Genomic DNA, 19,297 nt, shown 5'->3' on the forward strand with positions numbered 1-19,297 from the left:
GCAGTCCCTGGGCAGGTTACAATCTGGTGTACAATCTGTAGCTAGGAAGTATGTCATTTCCATTATTTTGCGAAATCACTTCTGACCACAGTAGACTACAAAGACATGACAGAAATACAGACCAAAATGCAGATCCTGGAGGTGTCAAAAAGATGTCATAATTAATAGGACCCCTGCACCTGATCTTACAAGTAACCAGAGTAGGTCTATGCCTATTATTAATGACAATAAGCTAAAAAAAGAAATAATAATATGCTATTATTAGTATTATTATGCCATAGCTTCATACAATTTTATATTGTATGATTTTTCAAATGTGTGTGAACTTGTGTTCATGACACAGCATAACATTTAAAAAGAAAAACACATTGTTTTCCCCCTCTTCCATGGCCAGAAACCTACGAATTGGCAAATGTTCTCAGTGAAAGTAACGTGACACACATGGAAATCTTATTTTGCCAAGCTTGTACAATGCTCTTACTTTACATGGTATTTGCGTCTGTAATAATGACGTTGACAAAATGTCTAATATTGCTGTCGAAACAAAGGGAAACTGCGGTCTCCTGTTGAGTGTGCAGATCCTGCAGTGTGTGATTATCAGGCAAATAGGCTACTAGTGGTTAAAGGTGTGTTTACACATGGGGCACAATCTTGGCCTCAAATGTCACCGTGGTTTTGCTGATGGACAAAGAATGGAAATTCAACCCGACCAGGAGCAATAACAACTTGAGCTAGGTCTCTAAATTGGATGTATCTTGCCCACCACTCATTAAAAATGGAGCAGATGGTATGTTAAAAAGCATTGAGTACCCCGAAGAGGTGCTTTCCCCCCCCAACATATTCAGGGATTCCCAGACGGAAGCCGCTCCTCAGTAAAAGGCACATGACAGCCCGCTCTCAGACCATGAGAAACAAGATTCTCTGCTCTGATGAAACCAGGCTAGAAGTTTTTGGCCTGAATGCCAAGCGTCACATCTGGAGGAAACCTGGCACCATCCCATCGGTGAAGCATGGTGGTGGCTGCATCATGCTGTGGGTATGTTTTTCAGCGGCAGGGACTGGGAGACTAGTCAGGATTGAGGGAAGAAGAACGGAGCAAAGTACAGAGAGATCCTTGATGAAAGCCTGCTCAGGACCTCAGACTGGGGCGAAGGTTGACCTTCCAACAGGACAACGACCCTAGGCGCATAGCCAAGACAACGCAGGAGTGGCTTTGGGACAAGTCTGAATGTCCTTGAGTGGCCCAGCCAGAGCCTGGACTTGAACCCAATTGAACATCTCTAGCGAGACCTGAAAATAGCTCCCCATCCAACATGATAGAGCTTGAGACGATCTGCAGAGAAGAATGGGAGAAATGTCTCGACCTCTGAATGACCCTGCTGGTCATCTATGAACGTTTGAACATCTTGAAGAAGAATCTGGCCTTAATGGCCATGTACTATCTCCACCCGTCACAACCAGAAGAGGACTGGCCACCCCTCAGAGCCTGGTTCCTCTCCAGGTTTCTTCCTATGTTCCTGCCTTTCTGGGGAGTTTTTCCTAGCCACCGTGCTTCTACATCTGCATTGCTTGCTGTTTGGGGTTTTAGGAAGGGTTTCTATAGCATTACGTGACGTCTGCTGATGTAAAAAGAGCTTCATAAATATATTTTCTTTTCTTTTATTTGATAGAACATAGGGCAGAGGGAACATAGACATGGTCCCTCATAACAAAACAGACAAGACAGAAAAACTAAACCAGCTCTGATTTACTTTGCTTTGACTGAAAGGTTAGCCACAATATGACATTTGCGCAGTGGCTCTCTTCTTCTCTCCTGCACCTTAGTGGCCCAGTCTGCACCTTGAGTCCAACATACCACCGATACTGCAATGAAACTACAGTCGAACACCATTTAACTGCACTTGACTGGGATTGATATTGTCACACCGGACTCCTCTTTCATGGGCTATTACAATTATGCAGTTCATTTCAATGGAAAGCTAACTCTACTGTATGAGAAACAAATCTTAAAATGCAAATGTGCACACCCTCACTTCATTACCGGGAAAGATGCAAAACCATCGACATCCAGCTCCCCCTCCCTCCTTCTCTCCCTCCTTCTCTCGCTCCATTCCACCTTCTTTCCACTCCACCCATCCACCCTAACATAAGAAGAGGTAGATTGCCCGTAGTTCCAGTTCAGAGCTGAGGGTTGTTGAGGTTGAGGTATGGGTGTGTGTATCGTCCTGGGCTGGTTGGTACTGGTCCTGACTGGCCACCAGCTGACTGAGGGAACCAGTCTGCAGCTTTCAGGGGACTACTCCATCTCGTGTTTCTTTCCGCTCCACAATTTAGCCACCTCCGTCTCCAACCTACCAGACCTGGGAGCCTGCGAAAAGTAAGTCCAATAGCAAAGATCTCACAAGAGGACGTTGTTAATCTATGTCACTGGCATTTTAGTTCATTTTAGACCATCAGTGAGTTATTGTGACTTGACTCAATCACTTTCTTTCAATAGTGGATTTAAGTTTTAATGTCTTTTTATTCTGCTTGCAATCAATTCACTCCTATTCAGAGGCAAATCTAATAACCATGGCTATCATTTGATACAAGCCATGAGATTCGCTGTGGAGGAGATCAACAATGGTACAAAAAACCAACATCTTCTCCCAGGGGTGACGCTAGGTTACCAGGCGTATGACATCTGCAATACACCAGCCAGTGTCCTGGCCACTCTGGACCTGCTGGCCCAACAGTTACAAGGAACTTCAGGGAACAAGACAGGTGGTGACCAGAGAGCAGTAGCAGTGATTGGGCCTGATAGTAGCAGTTACACCTTCCCCCCGGCTGCAATGCTGGGCTCCTATCTGGTGCCACAGGTACATTGTATTTTCCAAGTTCAGTTATTGGTAACTGGTGAAACTAACGCTAGTCTGTTTGCCCTCTAGACTAAGAATGGTACACATTTGTGACCATTTGTTTTTGTCTTCTATTGCTCTTCTATTTATATTTTTAAATGTCTTCTCCTTGCCTCCTATGATTTCACATTTTTTCCATTTATGTATCCTTTATTTTTTATTTTTCCTCCTCCTCCTGGTCCCCCTTCTGGTCCTCCTCCTCCTGGTCCCCCTTCTGGTCCTCCTCCTCCTGGTCCCCCCTCCTGGTCCTCCTCTTCCTATTTGTGAATTTTCTTTCTAGATATCCTATGAAGCCACAAACGAATTGCTAAGCAACAAGCACCTCTACCCATCCTTCTTCCGCACCATCCCCAGTGACAAGAACCAGGTGGACGCCATGATCCAGCTGCTAGTGCGTTTTGACTGGACCTGGATCGCTCTACTGGGCAGTGATAACTCCTACGGCCTCCAGGGCATGCAGAGGCTCTCCCAACAGGCGGCCTACTACGACATCTGCGTCGCCTACCAAGGAGTCATCCCCGACCTCACCTCGGCCACCAACCAGACCATGAGGAGCATGGTCAAGGACATCTTGAAGACCAAGGTCAACACTATTGTTGTGTTCTCCAGCAAAAGCAAAGTTAGTGGGTTCTTCCCATTTGTCATAGAGCAGGGTTTAACTGGTAAGGTGTGGATAGGAACAGAGGACTGGTCAGTGGCCACTCTAGTGTCGGGGATACCAGGGATTCACACCATCGGGACTGTTCTAGGCATCTCCATCAAATACGCAGCCATAGCTGGGTTTGAGACGTTTGAAAGCCATGTTGTTGAAAAGTTACTTAGGGACAACTCCAATGGCATGATTGACCTGAGGGTTGAATGTTTGCAAAATACGGATCTCTATAGCATGGCAGTAAAAAACGTCTCTTTGGATGGCTATGACATGACATCCTCTTCTAATGTTTACAAGGCTGTGTATGCTGTGGCCCATGCACTGCACCAAGCACTTGGTTGTGACTCAGGTGAATGCCAAAAGATTGAAGTACAGCCTTGGCAGGTGAGTGTTTTCAAAATGATGGTACTGAAGTCAAAAAGCCCACTCTGAAGAAAGTGAGCACAGGTTCACGACACACTTGATATCTATGTACTATTGGAAATCTACAGTGAACAATGTTCACAATCACAGGTATGTTACAGTCATGTTTAAATTGGTGCATGCTGTTCTTCCTCTGTCTCTCCCTCAGCTTCTGCCAATGTTAAAGCAGGTGAGATTCTCGGTTGAGAACTTCTCTGTGTACTTTGATGAGAACGGAGACCCTCCCACAGGATATGACATCGTGACCTGGGTTTGGAGGGGAACAGAGTGGTCTCTCCGAGTGGTGGGCTCTTACACTCCAGACTCCACTAACCTCACAGTGGACCCTGCTCAAATTGAATGGGCTAGTGCCATTGACAACCTGGGAAAAGTAAAGCCACAGTATTAGAGTATTTACACAGTAGTATTACAATCCATTGTCAGATGAAATAGCAGAATGATTTTGGGTACTAGAATTGTAGAAACTAATCATAGAGAGTGGAAACCATGGTTACATGTGTACTTGGAAAACCTGTGTGTGTGTGTGTGTGTTGTTTTTATTGTGGTTGTGTCCAGGAGGTGCCTCCATCAATGTGCTCTCCAGAATGCCCTACAGGTCACAGGAAGCTGCAGACAGGACAACACAAGTGCTGCTTTGACTGCCTGGCCTGTCCTGCTCACACCTTCCTCAACATTACCGGTGAGATTACATTCACACACCCACTGTGCACATCCATAGTTCATCCTCTATCTGTAGTGATTTGAATTGTGCTGTTTAAAAGTGTCCTGCAGGTGGCGGATGTTGCCCCTCTCATAAACTGTCGATATAGCAGGGGTGTCAAACACACCGCCTGGGGTCCAATTTGGCCCACGGGTGAGTTGAGTAAAAACTTTTTTAAATGTAATTGTACATTTTTTGTGGGGGGGGGGGGGTTCAAAAAAATTGGGGAGGTAAAAAAAATGGGGGGGGGCAACAAACTCAATATGCTTTAAAATGACTAAAACCAAATCTAAACTGTGTAGAAATGATAATGGACCTATATTAACAGTTTCTTCACTGTCCAGCTCACTAACTATCACTGTTCACCGCTTCAAAAATTCCCAAAAATGATGGATGGAGGACTACTTTTAGCTCATTTTGATGGCATGGAAATATAACAAACTCCAGACCTCGTTGAAGACTGAATGCGGCCCCCCGGGGGGAAAAGTCAGTTCGACACCCCTGATCTATAGCAAGCAGCTGGTAGTAGCACAACTAGAATAACAGTGATAATGCAACTGTCTCTGATAGTGTGAATATCAGTGATATCTGTTTTTAAATCAATACTGAGAATATATGTAAACACCTTCATCTTCTGAACTGTTTGAACTAAAATAAATCCTGTAAATGTTGAACTGACCCCAGCCTTGATGTTATGATATATATGTCACTCTATAGGATCTACCTGGTGCCAGGTGTGTGAGCTCCACCAGTGGTCCACAGAGGCGAGCAAGGTGTGTCTGGATCGGATGGTCCTGCTGCTGGCGTGGGACGCCCCCCTGTCTCTTGCCCTGCTGCTCCTCCTGGCTCTGACCCTGTTCATGACCCTTGGGTCAGGGGTCGTCTTCCTCCTCAACCTGGGCACCCCTGTGGCCAAGTCGGCTGGCGGGCGCACCTGCCTGGTGATGCTTCTGGCCCTAACCGCGGCGGCCGCCAGCGCCCTGTGCCACTTTGGCCTCCCGTCTCGGCCCGCCTGCCTCCTCAAGCAGCCCCTCTTTGTCTTCAGCTTCACCGTGTGTCTGGCGTGCGTCACCGTGCGCTCCTTCCAAGTGGTCTGCATCTTTAAGCTGTCTTCCAAGCTGCCCCGTGCCTATGACACCTGGGCTAAGAACCACGGGCCTGAAGTCACCGTCCTTGTCCTGTCCATGACAGTGTTGTTGATCTCTGTGCTCCGGGTTGCTCTAAACCCTCCGTACCCCTCTCAGGATGTGGCCTTCTACTCCAACTGCATTGTCACAGAGTGTAGTAACACCCTCTCTTTCGGTGCCATGATAGAACTAGCCTACGTCTCTGTGCTCAGCATGCTCTGTTTCTCCTTCAGTTACATGGGCAAAGACCTGCCGGCCAACTATAATGAGGCCAAGTGTATCACCTTTAGTCTCATGGTCTACATGATCTCCTGGATCAGCTTCTTCACCATCTATTTTGTCACCAGGGCGGAGTTTGCCATGGCCATGCATGTGCTGGCCATAGTGTCCAGTGTGCTCGGTATACTCGGTGGTTATTTCATGCCTAAGGTCTACATCATGGTGCTGAGGCCCCAAATGAACACAACGGCCCATTTCCAAAACTGTATTCAGATGTATACCATGAACAAACAGTGAAAGACGTGTTTATCATAGATTGCCTTTTGTATTTCCGGATACTACAGATTGCTTTAAAAATGCCATTGCACATGTTGCTCTGCTCTTAGCTAAGGAGAAAGTAAATGTTGACCTTGCACATTTAAGTGTATGTATAATGTTCTCTAACATGGTTGTAATGTAGTTATGCGGTTAGCTTTCTAATGCACTCCTTTTCGACTTAGCTAAGTGTGTGTTTTTACTGGGGAGAATTCAGAAGACAGAAGCTAAACCTCTTTAGCTGCATCTGGTGTTATGCCACGCAGACACTGAAGAAAGTGCACATGTTTGGCCTCTCTTTACAAGAACAGAATGTGGTAGTGTGGGCAGGCCATAGAGAGGTGCCTTGCCTTCTGTTGGTGTGAGTGCCTGTCTGTATGTGTGCCCTCTCACTGGGCATCTGTGGTGGCAGGTTTCAGGAGCTCAATGGGACAGCCTGTAAGCCTCTGATTTAAACCCAGCTATCCCAAAGACCCATACACATGTCCCATAGTTCTCGGTTTTCAATCTAAGTGTGCGAGTCAGTAGCCTATTTGAAGAATCTGCATATGATTATTTATGCTTAAATCAATTAATACCCTTTTCTTTGTATAGCACTATTTGAAATAAATAAACCAACAAATAAACTGACCTAGTTTTCCTTCTTTGTATTTCATTAAAGGGAAATTCCACAATTTTTCAACTTCATAGTCATTATCTCCAGCACCATACCAGTGTTTACTGTCTACATATGTGAAAACTGCACATTACTACATTTTGTGGTTAAAAAGATAAGAAGAAAGGTCCTAAAAAAAAGTCTTACTCGATGACATCAACAAGAACTAAAAGTAAAAAACTGTGATTTTCAAAACAAGCAATGAGATTTTCTAGCCGGGGGGGACGCCATTTTCCTGCTCCCCACGTCACCGCACATCTTATAGTGTTTGAAAATCACTTTTTAAAATGTTTTTACTTTTGATGGCATTATCAAATTGCGCTTTTTAACTACAAAACGTATAAATATATGTTGACACTATAGACACTGTTTGCAGACACTGATATGGTGATGGAGATAATACATTAGGTTTTAAAAGTGGTAGTATTGCACTTTAATGTGTAAAACTGTCTTTTTGATAACGCAAAACGTTCATACTTAAACCAAGCTTCTTAGGGGGAAACTATTGCAAAAGTTAAATGTGGATTTTCTTACATTCGTTTGTCAAATTTGACAAGACATTTCATGGAGGAGGGTCAAATGAACTAGTTAGAACAAAATGTAATGCAAGATTACATGGAATGCAAGATCCACTACAATTTGGTCAAAAATCACAGTCCCGGACAAAAGGTTATTATTTCAAATTGATTGTAGTTTTATTTTCATACAAATGTCATACATAGTTTTAAGAGCTTCTTTAAACGCAATATAAAACATCCGAAAAATAACAGTACTATTACAAAGCATACCAACATACTATTGCCTTTATAAAAGATACGTCCATAAGATAACAAAACAGTTAATAACAATAGAGAAATATCCTCAAAGAATTGCTGTCAAAAATACAGTAGCCTATTGTAGAGGCTGTTACATCTATCATATAACACATTGACTCCACTGGAGTAAGAAAAAAAATTCACATTTCACAATATTAGATCATAACTCAATCGTCAGCTACATTCTTCACTGCAAATGAAAATCTAATTTGACAAAACAAGAGAATAAAAACATCCTTCACAATAAAGTGACTACCCTCACTTCAAATATGCCACAAATGTGCCACACATCTGTCCATCAATGTGATGAGAAAATAAGAGCTCAGCAAACCCACAACGGTTGAGCAGGTTGGAAATGCATATTTCCTACACAGCGAGGGACATACAGTCCATTGTTTCCCTCAGGTTTTAGAGTGACTTCAGTCCACTGTCTTTCTCTACCAGGGCCTCCAGACTGGGCCTTTAGCTCCTGTGTCCTGGAGCGTGGTGTTGGTGTTAGTGGTGGGTCGGAGGGTGGAGGAGACTGGGGAGGTGGAATGGACCATTGGGTGCTGCTGGATTGATCTCTGGGCCTGGGTGGAGAGCTGCTGCTGAAGAGGTCCAGCCCAGGTGATGATGGAAGTGGTGTCTCTCTTGGGGCTTCCGGACAGGAACTGCAGAGACTCCCTCCAACACTGTGAATAACCCTCGCCGTAGTCCCTCTGAGATGGATCCGGCTGCAGCTGCTGCCTCAGGAAGCTCACGGTCATCTCCAGGATGTCGGCTTTCTCCAGCTTGGTGTTGGGGTCCTGTTTGTGGAACTCCTTCTCCAGGATGAGCTTGAGCTGCTCGATGCAGCCGTTGATGCGATCCCGACGCATCTTCTCCACGATGGGTTTCCTTATCTGACGCAGAGAAGAACATTTTGATTAGTCTACAGCTCTAATATATGACATCAATAAACTGAAAAAGACACAATAAACATACACACTTTATACTGTATGTACACATTGATTGAACATCATTTGCATACCTTAATGTATTTTTCTGCGAACCTCAGGGGCTGGAAAGAGAAGTTGGTTGAACACGGAGCCATGTCTGTAGGTGTGAGAGAGTGACAGGTCTGTCTGCTAGTTCTCCTGGGCTGCAGTGTGGTCTGGGCCCTCTAAGGGATCTCTCCCCCTTTATATAGCAGGAGATTACCATGACAAAGCCATGTGGCCCAGACCTGGCTGGGGTTCCCACACTACTGAGACCACAGGGCCGCCCGTCGCAACAATAGGAGAAACATCAATAACTTGATGGATTATGGGGTAGTAGAGGCAACACAGAGATGTTTCCCAAGATAAGCTATTAACTACTTATTAATAGGTTAAAACATTATACATGCAATTAACATTACATCTGGGTTATCATACCTATCAAATTAGAAAACTATGATGTAAAAACAAGTTAAAAGCCAACACACTTCTGAAGGGAAGAGCCCTCTTAAAAGAGGGTCATTTAGACCGTAAAGAAAAGATCTGAGTAATTTCAGAACCCTTTCATTTCTAACACAATCTTGCCAGTATAATTACAAAATAAAATTACTCTGGAGAGTTATCTTTCTCTCCAGACTATTTTATTGTTGTAATTAAGCCAACATTAGTTGAATTGTCACATAGTTTCAATAAAATACATACAATTTGGATGCAATTCATTGTATATATGCAGTCAGTACTGCAACAGTGTGGTTACAACACTTTTGAAAGTTAGTGGTATCATAAACCATTCGGCTTGTATTGTTATAAAAATTATGCTAATGCTAAATTATGCTAATGTCTGATGAAGAAGACATTCACATAGACACAGATGGCTGTCGCTGTGTTGGAATGTGGGAGTTACACACACTTATGTATATATCAAACTTTTGTCACACACCCCACACACTTCGTCCAGACAAGTAGCCTCCACTTTGACAGACAGTTGACATTTAACCATTGTGTTATCTATTGTCTGTATCTCTGTTCTCATTGGCTGTTGAGTGTGGGAAAGCTCAAGACAACTCATGCCCACATGTGGATTTATTGCCCCCAGGAAGATTCCTTCTAGAATGCTTTGTCTCACAACAAGTGTTTAGTGTAGTTTTCCAATTCAAAGTATGACTAAAGAGGTATTTTATCTCGTAGACGGTAAATATCGTGGCATTAAATACAAAGAAGAGGAACTACAGTATAACATTGTAACTAAAAAGAGAAATTGTTACTTTCCCATGAAAAATCCTGTGCTGCTGGACCAGAGTGGGGAGACTGGGGACAATGCCACAGTCACTGGCAGAGTGCAATGGTTGTGTTTCAGGCAGTTCAAAGGTCACACATGTCTGGCCTGGCCTGTGGGTGCTGTGAGGAGAGTACTCTCCCTAGTTTCCCACCAGTCCCTAGCACTGGGGTAGATGAGCTACAAAAGCCAGGCCGCTCCCTCAATCCCCCATTAGGAATGTTAATTGATCCTTTGTTGCAGGACAAACAGAAACCCTATGTCACAGACCATCTGGAAAAAAATCTAGTTAATGGGGCCTTGCACATCGACAAAGAGCTACAAGAGCGTCCTGTCTTCTTCTTCCACTTTGGCCTGGATGAATGTTGAACATTTCAATGGAGTTAAAACTACTCATAAAGGGGAATTTGTCAACTACATCTATACAATAATATTTGTTAACTGTTAGCTAGAAATTCCCTTTTGGCTAGCTGTGCATTGACCACATTGACAGTGTGGGGAAGGGAAGGTTTTGGCTAGCCTTTGTCTGGGGTCTTTTAGTGTGTGTGAACAGTGACCCACCCAAAGATAGACAACAGTCAGTCTGAATTCCTGCCATACACTCTGGACTGCCAGGCCTGTGGTGGAGTAAGGCAGGTTCCCATCAGCCCTGTGCCTTTGGGAGTGTGCTAGCTCCTGTTTCCCACACTCTCTGTCCATTCACCGGCCTCAATAAGAGGACAATAGAAGTGTGTCTTGTTACACATCACATTAGCCACGGTGTTTGATCTCTGGTTGGAGGGAGGGAGGGAGGGCTCCATAATCACCGCCAGACCATCTGCAGGACTAACCCTGAGAAACGTGTTTCCAACTTTTTGCCACAATAAAAAGGATACGTATTTCTTAGCCCAAGCAAGTCTCTTCTTCTTATTGGTGTACTTTAGTAGTGGTTTCTTTGCAGCAACTTGACCATGAAGACCAGATTCACAGTCTCCTCTGAGCAGTTGATGTTGAGATGTGTCTGTTACGTGAACTCTGTGAAGCATTTATTTGGGCTGCAATTTCTGAGGCTGGTAACTCTAATGAACTGATCCTCTGCAGCAGAGGTAACTCTGGGTCTTCCTTTCCTGTGGCGGTCCTCATGAGAGCTAGTTTCATCATAGTGCTTGATGGTTTTTGCGACTGTACTTGAAGAAACTTTCAAAGTTCTTGACATTTTCTGGAATGACTGACCTTCGTCTTAAAGTAATGATGGACAGTCATTTCTCTTTGCTTATTTGAGCTGTTCTTGCCATAATATTTAACATTTACATTTCAGTCATTTAGCAGACGCTCTCATCCAGAGCGACTTACAGTAGTGAATGCATACATTTTTTTTTTTTCATACTGTCCCCCCGTGGGAATCGAACCCACAACCCTGGCGTTGCAAACACCATGCTCTACCAACTGAGCCACAGGGAAAGCCTGTGTAATATGGACTTGGTCTTTTACTAAATAGGGCTATCTTCTGTATACCACCCCTACCTTGTCACTGAAGGGGTTAAACCAAGGCCTCATACCTTTTAAAGGGTTAATAAATGGTGTTGTGATAAACTGTAAGGTCTCCTCTCAGGAAACCTCTGTGTGTTGTGTGTGTGTTAAACCCTGTCTTGAGTGTTGTGCCCTTCAGACACTATCAGAAGGCAGGAAACGGCCTACGCTCATACTCCTCCTGTCTGGGCCCCACCGGGGCTGTCTGAGGTTCTGAGAATACGACTGGTTGTCTGAGAACACAAGGCTGCCGCAAGCCTGATGAAAACAGACACCTGTCAGAAGATGCTTAGACTCGTTCACTTCGTTATGACCCTATACTTGTGTGTGTCTTTGTGTTCCTTGACGTCATTTCCGTTCACAACTTGTAGACTTGCTTACATGCTGCTGTGCGGTTTGTTGCTAACGTTACTTTGCCACCTGCCAACTTTACGGTTTTTACTTTTTAATTACCGTTTTACATTTACACTTTTTCCCTCGCTCAATTTTTTCCTGGACGCTTTATCTGGACGTGGTTCGTCAGGACCTTCACCAGCCGAAGATAAGTAGTAACATTAACATTATGCCTTCTAATTGTAGTCGCTGTACTCATGATATACAGGAGAACGATCACCTTATGGCGAGGATACCTGTGCTGCAAGCCCAGCTTCAGACGCAATCGTTAGGCAAGGGCAATTTACGTGTAGGAAAGGATGAAACAGCGTCTGTGCCACCAATAAGTACAGATAGTCGTATAAATCCCCTCGCACAGTTCCCAAAGCCTGACAATTTTCTCATGGCTTCTGGAAGGAAATGCTGTAGGAATACTCAACCAGTGTCGCTCATTCAGCCGACAGAAACTTTCAACCGGTTCTCCCTATTAAGCAATGGGGCGGAGTCAGAGGCCGAGCCTTCTCTGGTCTCTACTCCTCCCGTTTGAGACGCCGAAGCCTCCCACCATTAGCTCTGACAAATGGAAAACCCTAGTTATTGGCGACTCCATTACCAGCACTATTAGACTTAAAACGAATCATCCAGCGATCATACACTGTTTACCAGGGGGCAGGGCTACCGACGTTAAGGCTAATCTGAAGATGGTGCTGGCTAAAGCTAAAACTGGTGAGTGTAGAGAGTATAGGGATATTGTTATCCAAGTCGACTCCAACGATGTTAGGATGAAACAGTCAGAGGTCACCAACCGCAACATAACTTCAGCGTGTAAAAGAGCTAGAAAGATGTGTCGGCATCGAGTAATTGTCTCTGGCCCCCTCCCAGTTAGGGGGAGTGATGAACTCTTCAGCAGAGTCTCACAACTCAATCGCTGGTTGAAAACTGTTTTTATAGATAATTGTCCCTCTTTCTGGGACTCACCCACAAACAGGACCAAGCCTGGCCTGCTGAGGAGTGACGAACTCCATCCTAGCTGGAGGGGTGCTCTCATCTTATCTATGAACATAGACAGGGCTCTAACTCCACAATGAGAGCTGTTAGCCAGCCTGCCAGCTTAGTGGAGTCTGCCACTAGCACAGTCAGTGTAGTCAGCTCAGCTATCCCTATTGAGACCGTGTCTGTGCCTCGATCTAGGTCGGGCAAAACTAAACATGGCGGTGTTCGCTTTAGCAATCTCACTGGAATAAAGACCTCCTCCATTCCTGTCATTATTGAAAGAGATTGTGATATGTCACATCTCAAAATAGGGCTACTTAATGTTAGATCCCTCACTTCCAAGGCAGTTATAGTCAATGAACTAATCACTGATCATAATCTTGATGTGATTGGCTTGACTGAAACATGGCTTAAGCCTGATGAATTTACTGTATTAAATGAGGCCTCACCTCCTGGTTACACTAGTGACCATATCCCCCGCGCATCCCGCAAAGACAGAGGTGTTTCTAACATTTACGATTGCAAATTTCAATGTACAAAAAAAAGACGTTTTCGTCTTTTGAGCTTCTAGTCATGAAATCTATGCAATCTACTCAAGCACTTTTTATAGCTACTGTTTACAACCCAAAGATTCCTAGATGCCCTTCCAGACTCCCTCCACCTACCCAATGACGTCAGAGTACAAAAATCAGTTAACCACCTAACTGAGGAACTCAATTCAACTTTGCGTAATACCCTAGATGCAGTCGCACCCCTAAAAACAAAAAACATTTGTCATAAGAAACTAGCTCCCTGGTATACAGAAAATACCCGAGCTCTGAAGCAAGCTTCCAGAAAATTGGAACGGAAATGGCGCTACACCAAACTGGAAGTCTTCCGACTATCTTGGAAAGACAGTACCGTGCAGTATCAAAGAGCCCTCACTGCTGCTCGATCATCCCATTTTTCGAACTTAATTGAGGAAAATAAGAACAATCCAAAATGTATTTTTGATACTGTTGCAAAGCTAACTAAAAAGCAGCATTCCCCAAGAGAGGATGGCTTTCACTTCAGCAGTGATATATTCATGAACTTATTTGCCGAGAAGATCATGATCATTAGAAAGCAAATTAGGGACTCCTCTTTAAATCTGCGTATTCCTCCAAAGCTCAGTTGTCCTGAGTCTGCACAACTCTGCCAGGACCTAGGATCAAGGGAGACACTCAAGTTTTTTAGTACTATATATGTTGACACATTGATGAAAATAATCATGGCCTCTAAACCTTCAAGCTACATAATGGACCCTATTCCAACTAAACTAATGAAAGAGCTGCTTCCTGTGCTTGGCCCTCGTATGTTGAACATAATAAACAGCTCTTTATCCACGGGATATGTTTCCAAACTCACTAAAAGTGGCAGTAATAAAGCCTCTCTTGAAAAAGTCAAACCTTGACCCAGAAAATATAAAAACTATCAGCCTATATCAAATCTCCCATTCCTCTCAAACATTTTTGAAAAAGCTGTTGCGCAGCAACTCACTGCCTTCATGAAGACAAACAATGTATACGAAACTCTTCAGTTTGGTTTTAGACCCCATCATAGCACTGAGACTGCACTTGCAAAGGTGGTAAATGACCTTTTAATGGCGTCAGACCGAGGCTCTGCATCTGTCCTCGTGCTCCTAGACCGTAGTGCTGCTTTTGATACCATCTTTCACCACATTCTTTTGGAGAGATTGGAAACCCAAATTGGTCTACACAGACAAGTTCTGGCCTGGTTTAGATCTTATCTGTCGGAAAGATATCAGTTTGTCTCTGTGGATGGTTTGTCCTCTGACAAATCAACTGTTTTGGTGTTCCTCAAGGCTCCGTTTAAGGAACACTATTGTTTTCACTATATATTTTACCTCTTGGTGATGTCATTCGGAAACATAATGTTAACTTTCACTGCTATGCAGATGACACACAGCTGTACATTTCGATGAAACATGGTGAAGCCCCAGAATTGCCCGCCCTGGAAGCCTGTGTTTCAGACATAAGGAAGTAGATGGCGGCAAATCTTCTACTTTTAACCTCGGACAAAATAGAGATGCTTGTTCTAGGTCCCAAGAAACAAAGAGATCTTCTGTTGAATCTGACAATTAATCTTGATGGTTGAACAGTTGTCTCAAAAAAAATTGTGAAGGACCTCGGCGTTACTCTGGACCCTGATCTCTCTTTTGCGAACATATCAAGACTGTTTCAAGGACAGCTTTTTTCCGTATAAGTAACATTGCAAAAATCAGAAACTTTGTCCAAAAACTCATCCATGCTTTTGTCACGTCTAGGTTAGACTACTGGAATGCTCTACTTTCCGGCTACCCGGACAAAGCACTAAATAAACTTCAGTTAGTACTAAACCCGGCTGCTAGAATCTTGATTAGAACCAAGAAATTTGATCATATTACTCCAGTGCTAGCCTCTCTACACTGGCTTCCTGTTAAGGCAAGGGCTGATTTCAAGGTTTTACTGCTAACCTACAAAGCATTACATGGGCTTGTTCCTACCTATCTTTCCGATTTGGTCCTGCCGTACATACCTACATGTACGCTACAGTCACAAGAAGCAGACCTCCTTACTGTTCCTAGAATTTCTAAGCAAACAGCTGGAGGAAGGGCTTTCTCCTATAGAGCTCAATTTTTATGGAATGGTCTGCCTATCCATGTGAGAGAAGCAGACTTGGTCTCGACCTTTAACTCTTTATTGAAGACTCATCTCTTCAGGAGATCCTATGATTGAGTGTAGTCTGGCCGAGGAGTGTGAAGGTGAATGGAAAGGCACTGGAGCGACGAACCTCCCTTGCTGTCTCTGCCTGGCCGGTTCCCCTCTCTCCACTGGGATTCTCTGCCTCAAACCCTATCTTCCATGCTGTCCCTAGGAGGGGTGCGTCACTTGAGTGGTTTGAGTCACTGACTTGATCTTCCTGTCCGGGTTGGTGCCCCCCCCTTGGGTTTGTACCGTGGGGGAGATCTTTGTGGGCTATACTCGGCCTTGTCTCAGGATGGTAAGTTGGTGTTTGAAGATATCCCTCTAGTGGTATCCTGCCTGTTTGGCCTTGTCCAGGGGTATCGTCGGACGGGACCACAGTGTCTCCCAACCCCTCCTGTCTCAGCCTCCAGTATTTATGCTGAAATAGTTTATCTGTCAGGGGGCTAGGGTCAGTCTGTTATATCTGGAGTATTTCTCCTGTCTTATCCGGTGTCCTGTGTGAATTTAAGTATGGTCTCTCTAATTCTCTCTCTCTTTTTCTCTAATTCTCTCTCTTTTCTTTCTCTCTTTCTCTCTTTCTCTCTCTCTCTCTCTCTCTCTCTCTCTCTCTCTCTCTCTCTCTCTCTCTCTCTCTCTCTCTCTCTCTCGGAGGACCTGAGCCCTAAGACCATGCCTCAGGACCTGGCCTGATGACTCCTTCCTGTCCCCAGTCCACCTGATCGTGCTGCTGCTCAGGTTTCAACTGTTCTGCCTGCGGCTATGGAACCCTGACCTGTTCACCGGACGTGCTACCTGTCCCAGACCTGCTGTTTTCAACTCTCTAGAGACAGCAGGAGCGGTAGAAAAGCCAACTGACATTTACTCCTGAGGTGCTGACCTGTTGCACACTCTACAACCACTGTGATGATTATTATTTGACCCTGCTGGTCATCTATGAACATTTGAACATCTTGACCATGTTCTGTTATAATCTCCACCCGGCACAGCCAGAAGAGGACTGGCCACCCCTCATAGCCTGATTCCTCTCTAGGTTTCTTCTTAGGTTCTGGCCTTTCTAGGGAGTTTTTCCTAGCCACGGTGCAATTGTATTACTAAAGGAGAATTTTAATACTTAAACAAAGAGTCTGCGTTTCCTTTCTACTACCAATATGTATAAGTTTGATAATTATATAGACCTGATCATCTGTTGAAGAAATTGACCCACAACACAACTGATTGGCTCAAACACATTAAGAAAGAAAGAAATTCCACAAATTAACTTTTAACAAAGCACAACTGTTAATTGAAATGCATTCCAGGTGACTACCTCATGAAGCTGGTTGAGAGAATGCCAAGAGTGTGCAAAGCTGTCATCAAGGCAAAGGGTGGCTACGACATTGAAGTATCTCAAATATAAAATATATTTTGAGTTATTTAACACTTTTTTGGTTACTACATGATTCCATATGTGTTATTTAATAGTTTTGATGTCTTCACTATTATTCTACAATGTAGAAAATAGTAACAATAAAGAAAAACCCTTGAATGAGTACGTGTGTCCAAACTTTTGACTGGTTCTGTACATAGGTTTTGTCCAACCACAAATCAACAATAGGTTTCAAGGTTTTGGTTTATCAATCAGGAACTGACATCTCTATACCTTTAGGATAGTTGCTCCTCACAATCTAAATGTAGGTTTGTGAATATAGTCAATCAACCAATATGTTTTATATACTAACTAGAGTGGTCTTTTTAACTGTGTGGATGAAAAAGTTAGCCATACTACTGTTGTAATCAGAATGGATGTGGGTGGAGAACTTTGTGTAGATATACGACTCCGTATGACAGAGAAGATAAAACCAAAAATGCAATTTTGAGAAACTTAAAGTTTTTCATTTATTTTCAAACACTTGATGGCATGTCACTCCAAATGGCGTGTCATTTAAACCAATAAAGGCAAACAAACCTTTTGTGGAATACACAAAATCTCTTTAGGAAAGGTGTATCTTTGAAGTTACAATGAACTTTATAACATATTCTTTGAACATTGAATACTGTATTATCAATGACATAGATTTTACATAATCATAACATGATTTACATTTAGTGTAGATCCATTGGATCCATTTGTGTAATAATATAGCTACATCATCAAATTGATACATTTTATCATTCAGTGACAATTCATTGTAAAGAGTTTGACAAATTCTAACAAACAGGTGGTCACAGACACAAACAGTAGCAACTCAATATGGGTTAGAAATACAATACAAGTATGTTATTACAATAATTTAACTCTGTACTGTCAGAGTTAAGGTTCTCAAAAGATAACATAAAATAAGAGAAACACTGTTATTAAATAAATTTACATTTTCAAATACATAGTATGTACCCAGACCAATCTGAATAATTTCATAGAATCATTCCTTTCAAAGGAATGCTGGCGAAACATGCCCTTTCTTCATCTGGATGAAGACTAATGACATAGCATCTCTTGCCAAACGCAGAAGAAGTAGACCTCCGTCACCACTGTCCACGCCTGTCAAAATATAGACTGGCCTAATTAATTATATTCTAATATTCTAATTCCGTTTGTCTGACATGAAAAGGTCTGAAGTGTTGCTATGCCTCCAGAACGGACGGGAGATGGGTCTCATCACACCCTTGGTGGTGGCCTGGTGGACTGGGGAGCCTCCAGAACGGACGGGAGATGGGTCTCATCACACCCTTGGTGGTGGCCTGGTGGACTGGGGAGCCTCCAGAACGGACGGGAGATGGGTCTCATCACACCCTTGGTGGTGGCCTGGTGGACTGGGGAGCCCAGCGGAGAGAGGGACCTGGGAGCCTGGCTGTGTTGGCTGGATGTCTGCAGGCTGTGGAAGTGGCTCAGCAGCCTGCTGTGGGACTGTGTCTTCACCTCACACTGCGACAGGAAGCTGACAGCCTTCTGCACACAGTGAGAGTAGCCCCCATTGGCTGCCACGGTGGAGGAACTTCCTGCCTGCTGCTGTTGGCTCAGGAAATAGACGGTCATCTCCAAGATATCAGGCTTCTCCTGCTTGGAGTCAGGCTGCTGCAGGAGGAACTCGGGACCCAGGAGGGACTTGAGCTGCTCGATGCTGGTGTTGATGCGATCCCTGCGCATCTTCTCCACAGCTGGCTTCCTTACCTGCACAAAGCAAAAACAAGGAACAGTTTAGTCAACTTGATCTGCCATGTATAATTAACAGCAATAGAATAAGATTGAAATGTACTGTATGTATGTATTCAAAGCATTTGTTTACCTTAGTAAGTAAGAGGTGCTGCTTAGAGTAGGTAATCTGTCTAATCACTGTTGGTGCCATGGCTGTGGCAGTAGTAGTTCTGTTGAGCTGAAGTCTCAGTAAAGAGCCAATTGGATATGTGCTGTCTTCCCTCTGGTTCTCCCTCCTATTTATACTCCTAAATAGCCTTGCTATTGAGAAAGGCCGCCGCAGGCAGACCTGGCTCTCAAGAGAAGACAGGCTATGTGCAACACTGCCTACAAAATGAGGTGGAAACTAAGCTGCACTTCCTAACTTCCTGCCAAATGTATGACCATATTAGAGACACGTATTTCCCTCAGATTACACAGATCCACAAAGAATTCGAAAACAAACCCGATATTGATAAACTCCCATATCTACTGGGTGAAATACCAC

General features: G+C 43.8%; 3 protein-coding genes across 8 annotated transcripts; 1 reads left to right on the plus strand and 2 right to left on the minus strand.

Annotated features, from left to right (window-relative positions):
- Window positions 1-1,621: 1,621 nt before the first annotated feature.
- LOC115166271 (taste receptor type 1 member 1) lies at window positions 1,622-6,963 on the plus strand. 2 transcript variants are annotated; one of them, XM_029720116.1, is made up of 6 exons: window positions 1,622-2,377; window positions 2,555-2,858; window positions 3,178-3,933; window positions 4,121-4,342; window positions 4,528-4,651; window positions 5,390-6,963. In XM_029720116.1, exons 1-6 carry the CDS (start codon window positions 2,208-2,210, stop codon window positions 6,313-6,315), a joined length of 2,502 nt encoding a protein of 833 aa, XP_029575976.1. In that variant the 5' UTR covers window positions 1,622-2,207; the 3' UTR covers window positions 6,316-6,963. The 2 variants fall into 2 exon arrangements, with proteins under 2 accessions (XP_029575976.1, XP_029575977.1); XM_029720117.1 differs by having other exon boundaries at window positions 4,121-4,141.
- A 695-nt stretch (window positions 6,964-7,658) lies between these two features.
- Window positions 7,659-9,060, minus strand: LOC115166432 (transcription factor HES-5-like). Its single transcript, XM_029720326.1, has 2 exons — window positions 8,816-9,060; window positions 7,659-8,687 (listed from the first exon to the last, which is right to left on the minus strand). The coding sequence occupies exons 1-2, from the start codon at window positions 8,876-8,878 to the stop codon at window positions 8,241-8,243; spliced, it is 510 nt and encodes a 169-aa protein (XP_029576186.1). The 5' UTR covers window positions 8,879-9,060; the 3' UTR covers window positions 7,659-8,240.
- Window positions 9,061-17,485: 8,425 nt separating this feature from the next.
- Window positions 17,486-19,023, minus strand: LOC115166433 (transcription factor HES-5-like). Of its 5 annotated transcripts, XM_029720330.1 has the most exons (4): window positions 18,902-19,018; window positions 18,438-18,786; window positions 18,310-18,373; window positions 17,486-18,245 (listed from the first exon to the last, which is right to left on the minus strand). In XM_029720330.1, the coding sequence occupies exons 1-4, from the start codon at window positions 18,959-18,961 to the stop codon at window positions 18,200-18,202; spliced, it is 519 nt and encodes a 172-aa protein (XP_029576190.1). In that variant the 5' UTR covers window positions 18,962-19,018; the 3' UTR covers window positions 17,486-18,199. The 5 variants fall into 5 exon arrangements, with proteins under 5 accessions (XP_029576190.1, XP_029576189.1, XP_029576191.1 ...); XM_029720329.1 differs by having other exon boundaries at window positions 17,486-18,373; XM_029720328.1 differs by having other exon boundaries at window positions 18,212-18,245; window positions 18,310-18,786.
- Between the last annotated feature and the right edge of the window lie 274 nt (window positions 19,024-19,297).

Source organism: Salmo trutta, chromosome 28 (assembly GCF_901001165.1).
Source record: "Salmo trutta chromosome 28, fSalTru1.1, whole genome shotgun sequence".
Lineage (NCBI taxonomy): Eukaryota > Metazoa > Chordata > Actinopteri > Salmoniformes > Salmonidae > Salmo > Salmo trutta.

Coding starts and splice junctions, on each gene's coding strand:
- LOC115166433 (XM_029720327.1), bottom strand. CDS start 18,961: ATGGCACCAACAGTGATTAGACAGATTACCTACTCTAAGCAGCACCTC. Junction 18,787..18,901: donor AGCACCTCTTACTTACTAAG/GTAAACAAATGC, acceptor TGCTTTGTGCAG/GTAAGGAAGCCAGCTGTGGA.
- LOC115166271 (XM_029720116.1), top strand. CDS start 2,208: ATGGGTGTGTGTATCGTCCTGGGCTGGTTGGTACTGGTCCTGACTGGC. Junction 2,859..3,177: donor GCTCCTATCTGGTGCCACAG/GTACATTGTATT, acceptor TTTTCTTTCTAG/ATATCCTATGAAGCCACAAA. Junction 4,343..4,527: donor CCATTGACAACCTGGGAAAA/GTAAAGCCACAG, acceptor GGTTGTGTCCAG/GAGGTGCCTCCATCAATGTG.
- LOC115166432 (XM_029720326.1), bottom strand. CDS start 8,878: ATGGCTCCGTGTTCAACCAACTTCTCTTTCCAGCCCCTGAGGTTCGCA. Junction 8,688..8,815: donor TCGCAGAAAAATACATTAAG/GTATGCAAATGA, acceptor TCTCTGCGTCAG/ATAAGGAAACCCATCGTGGA.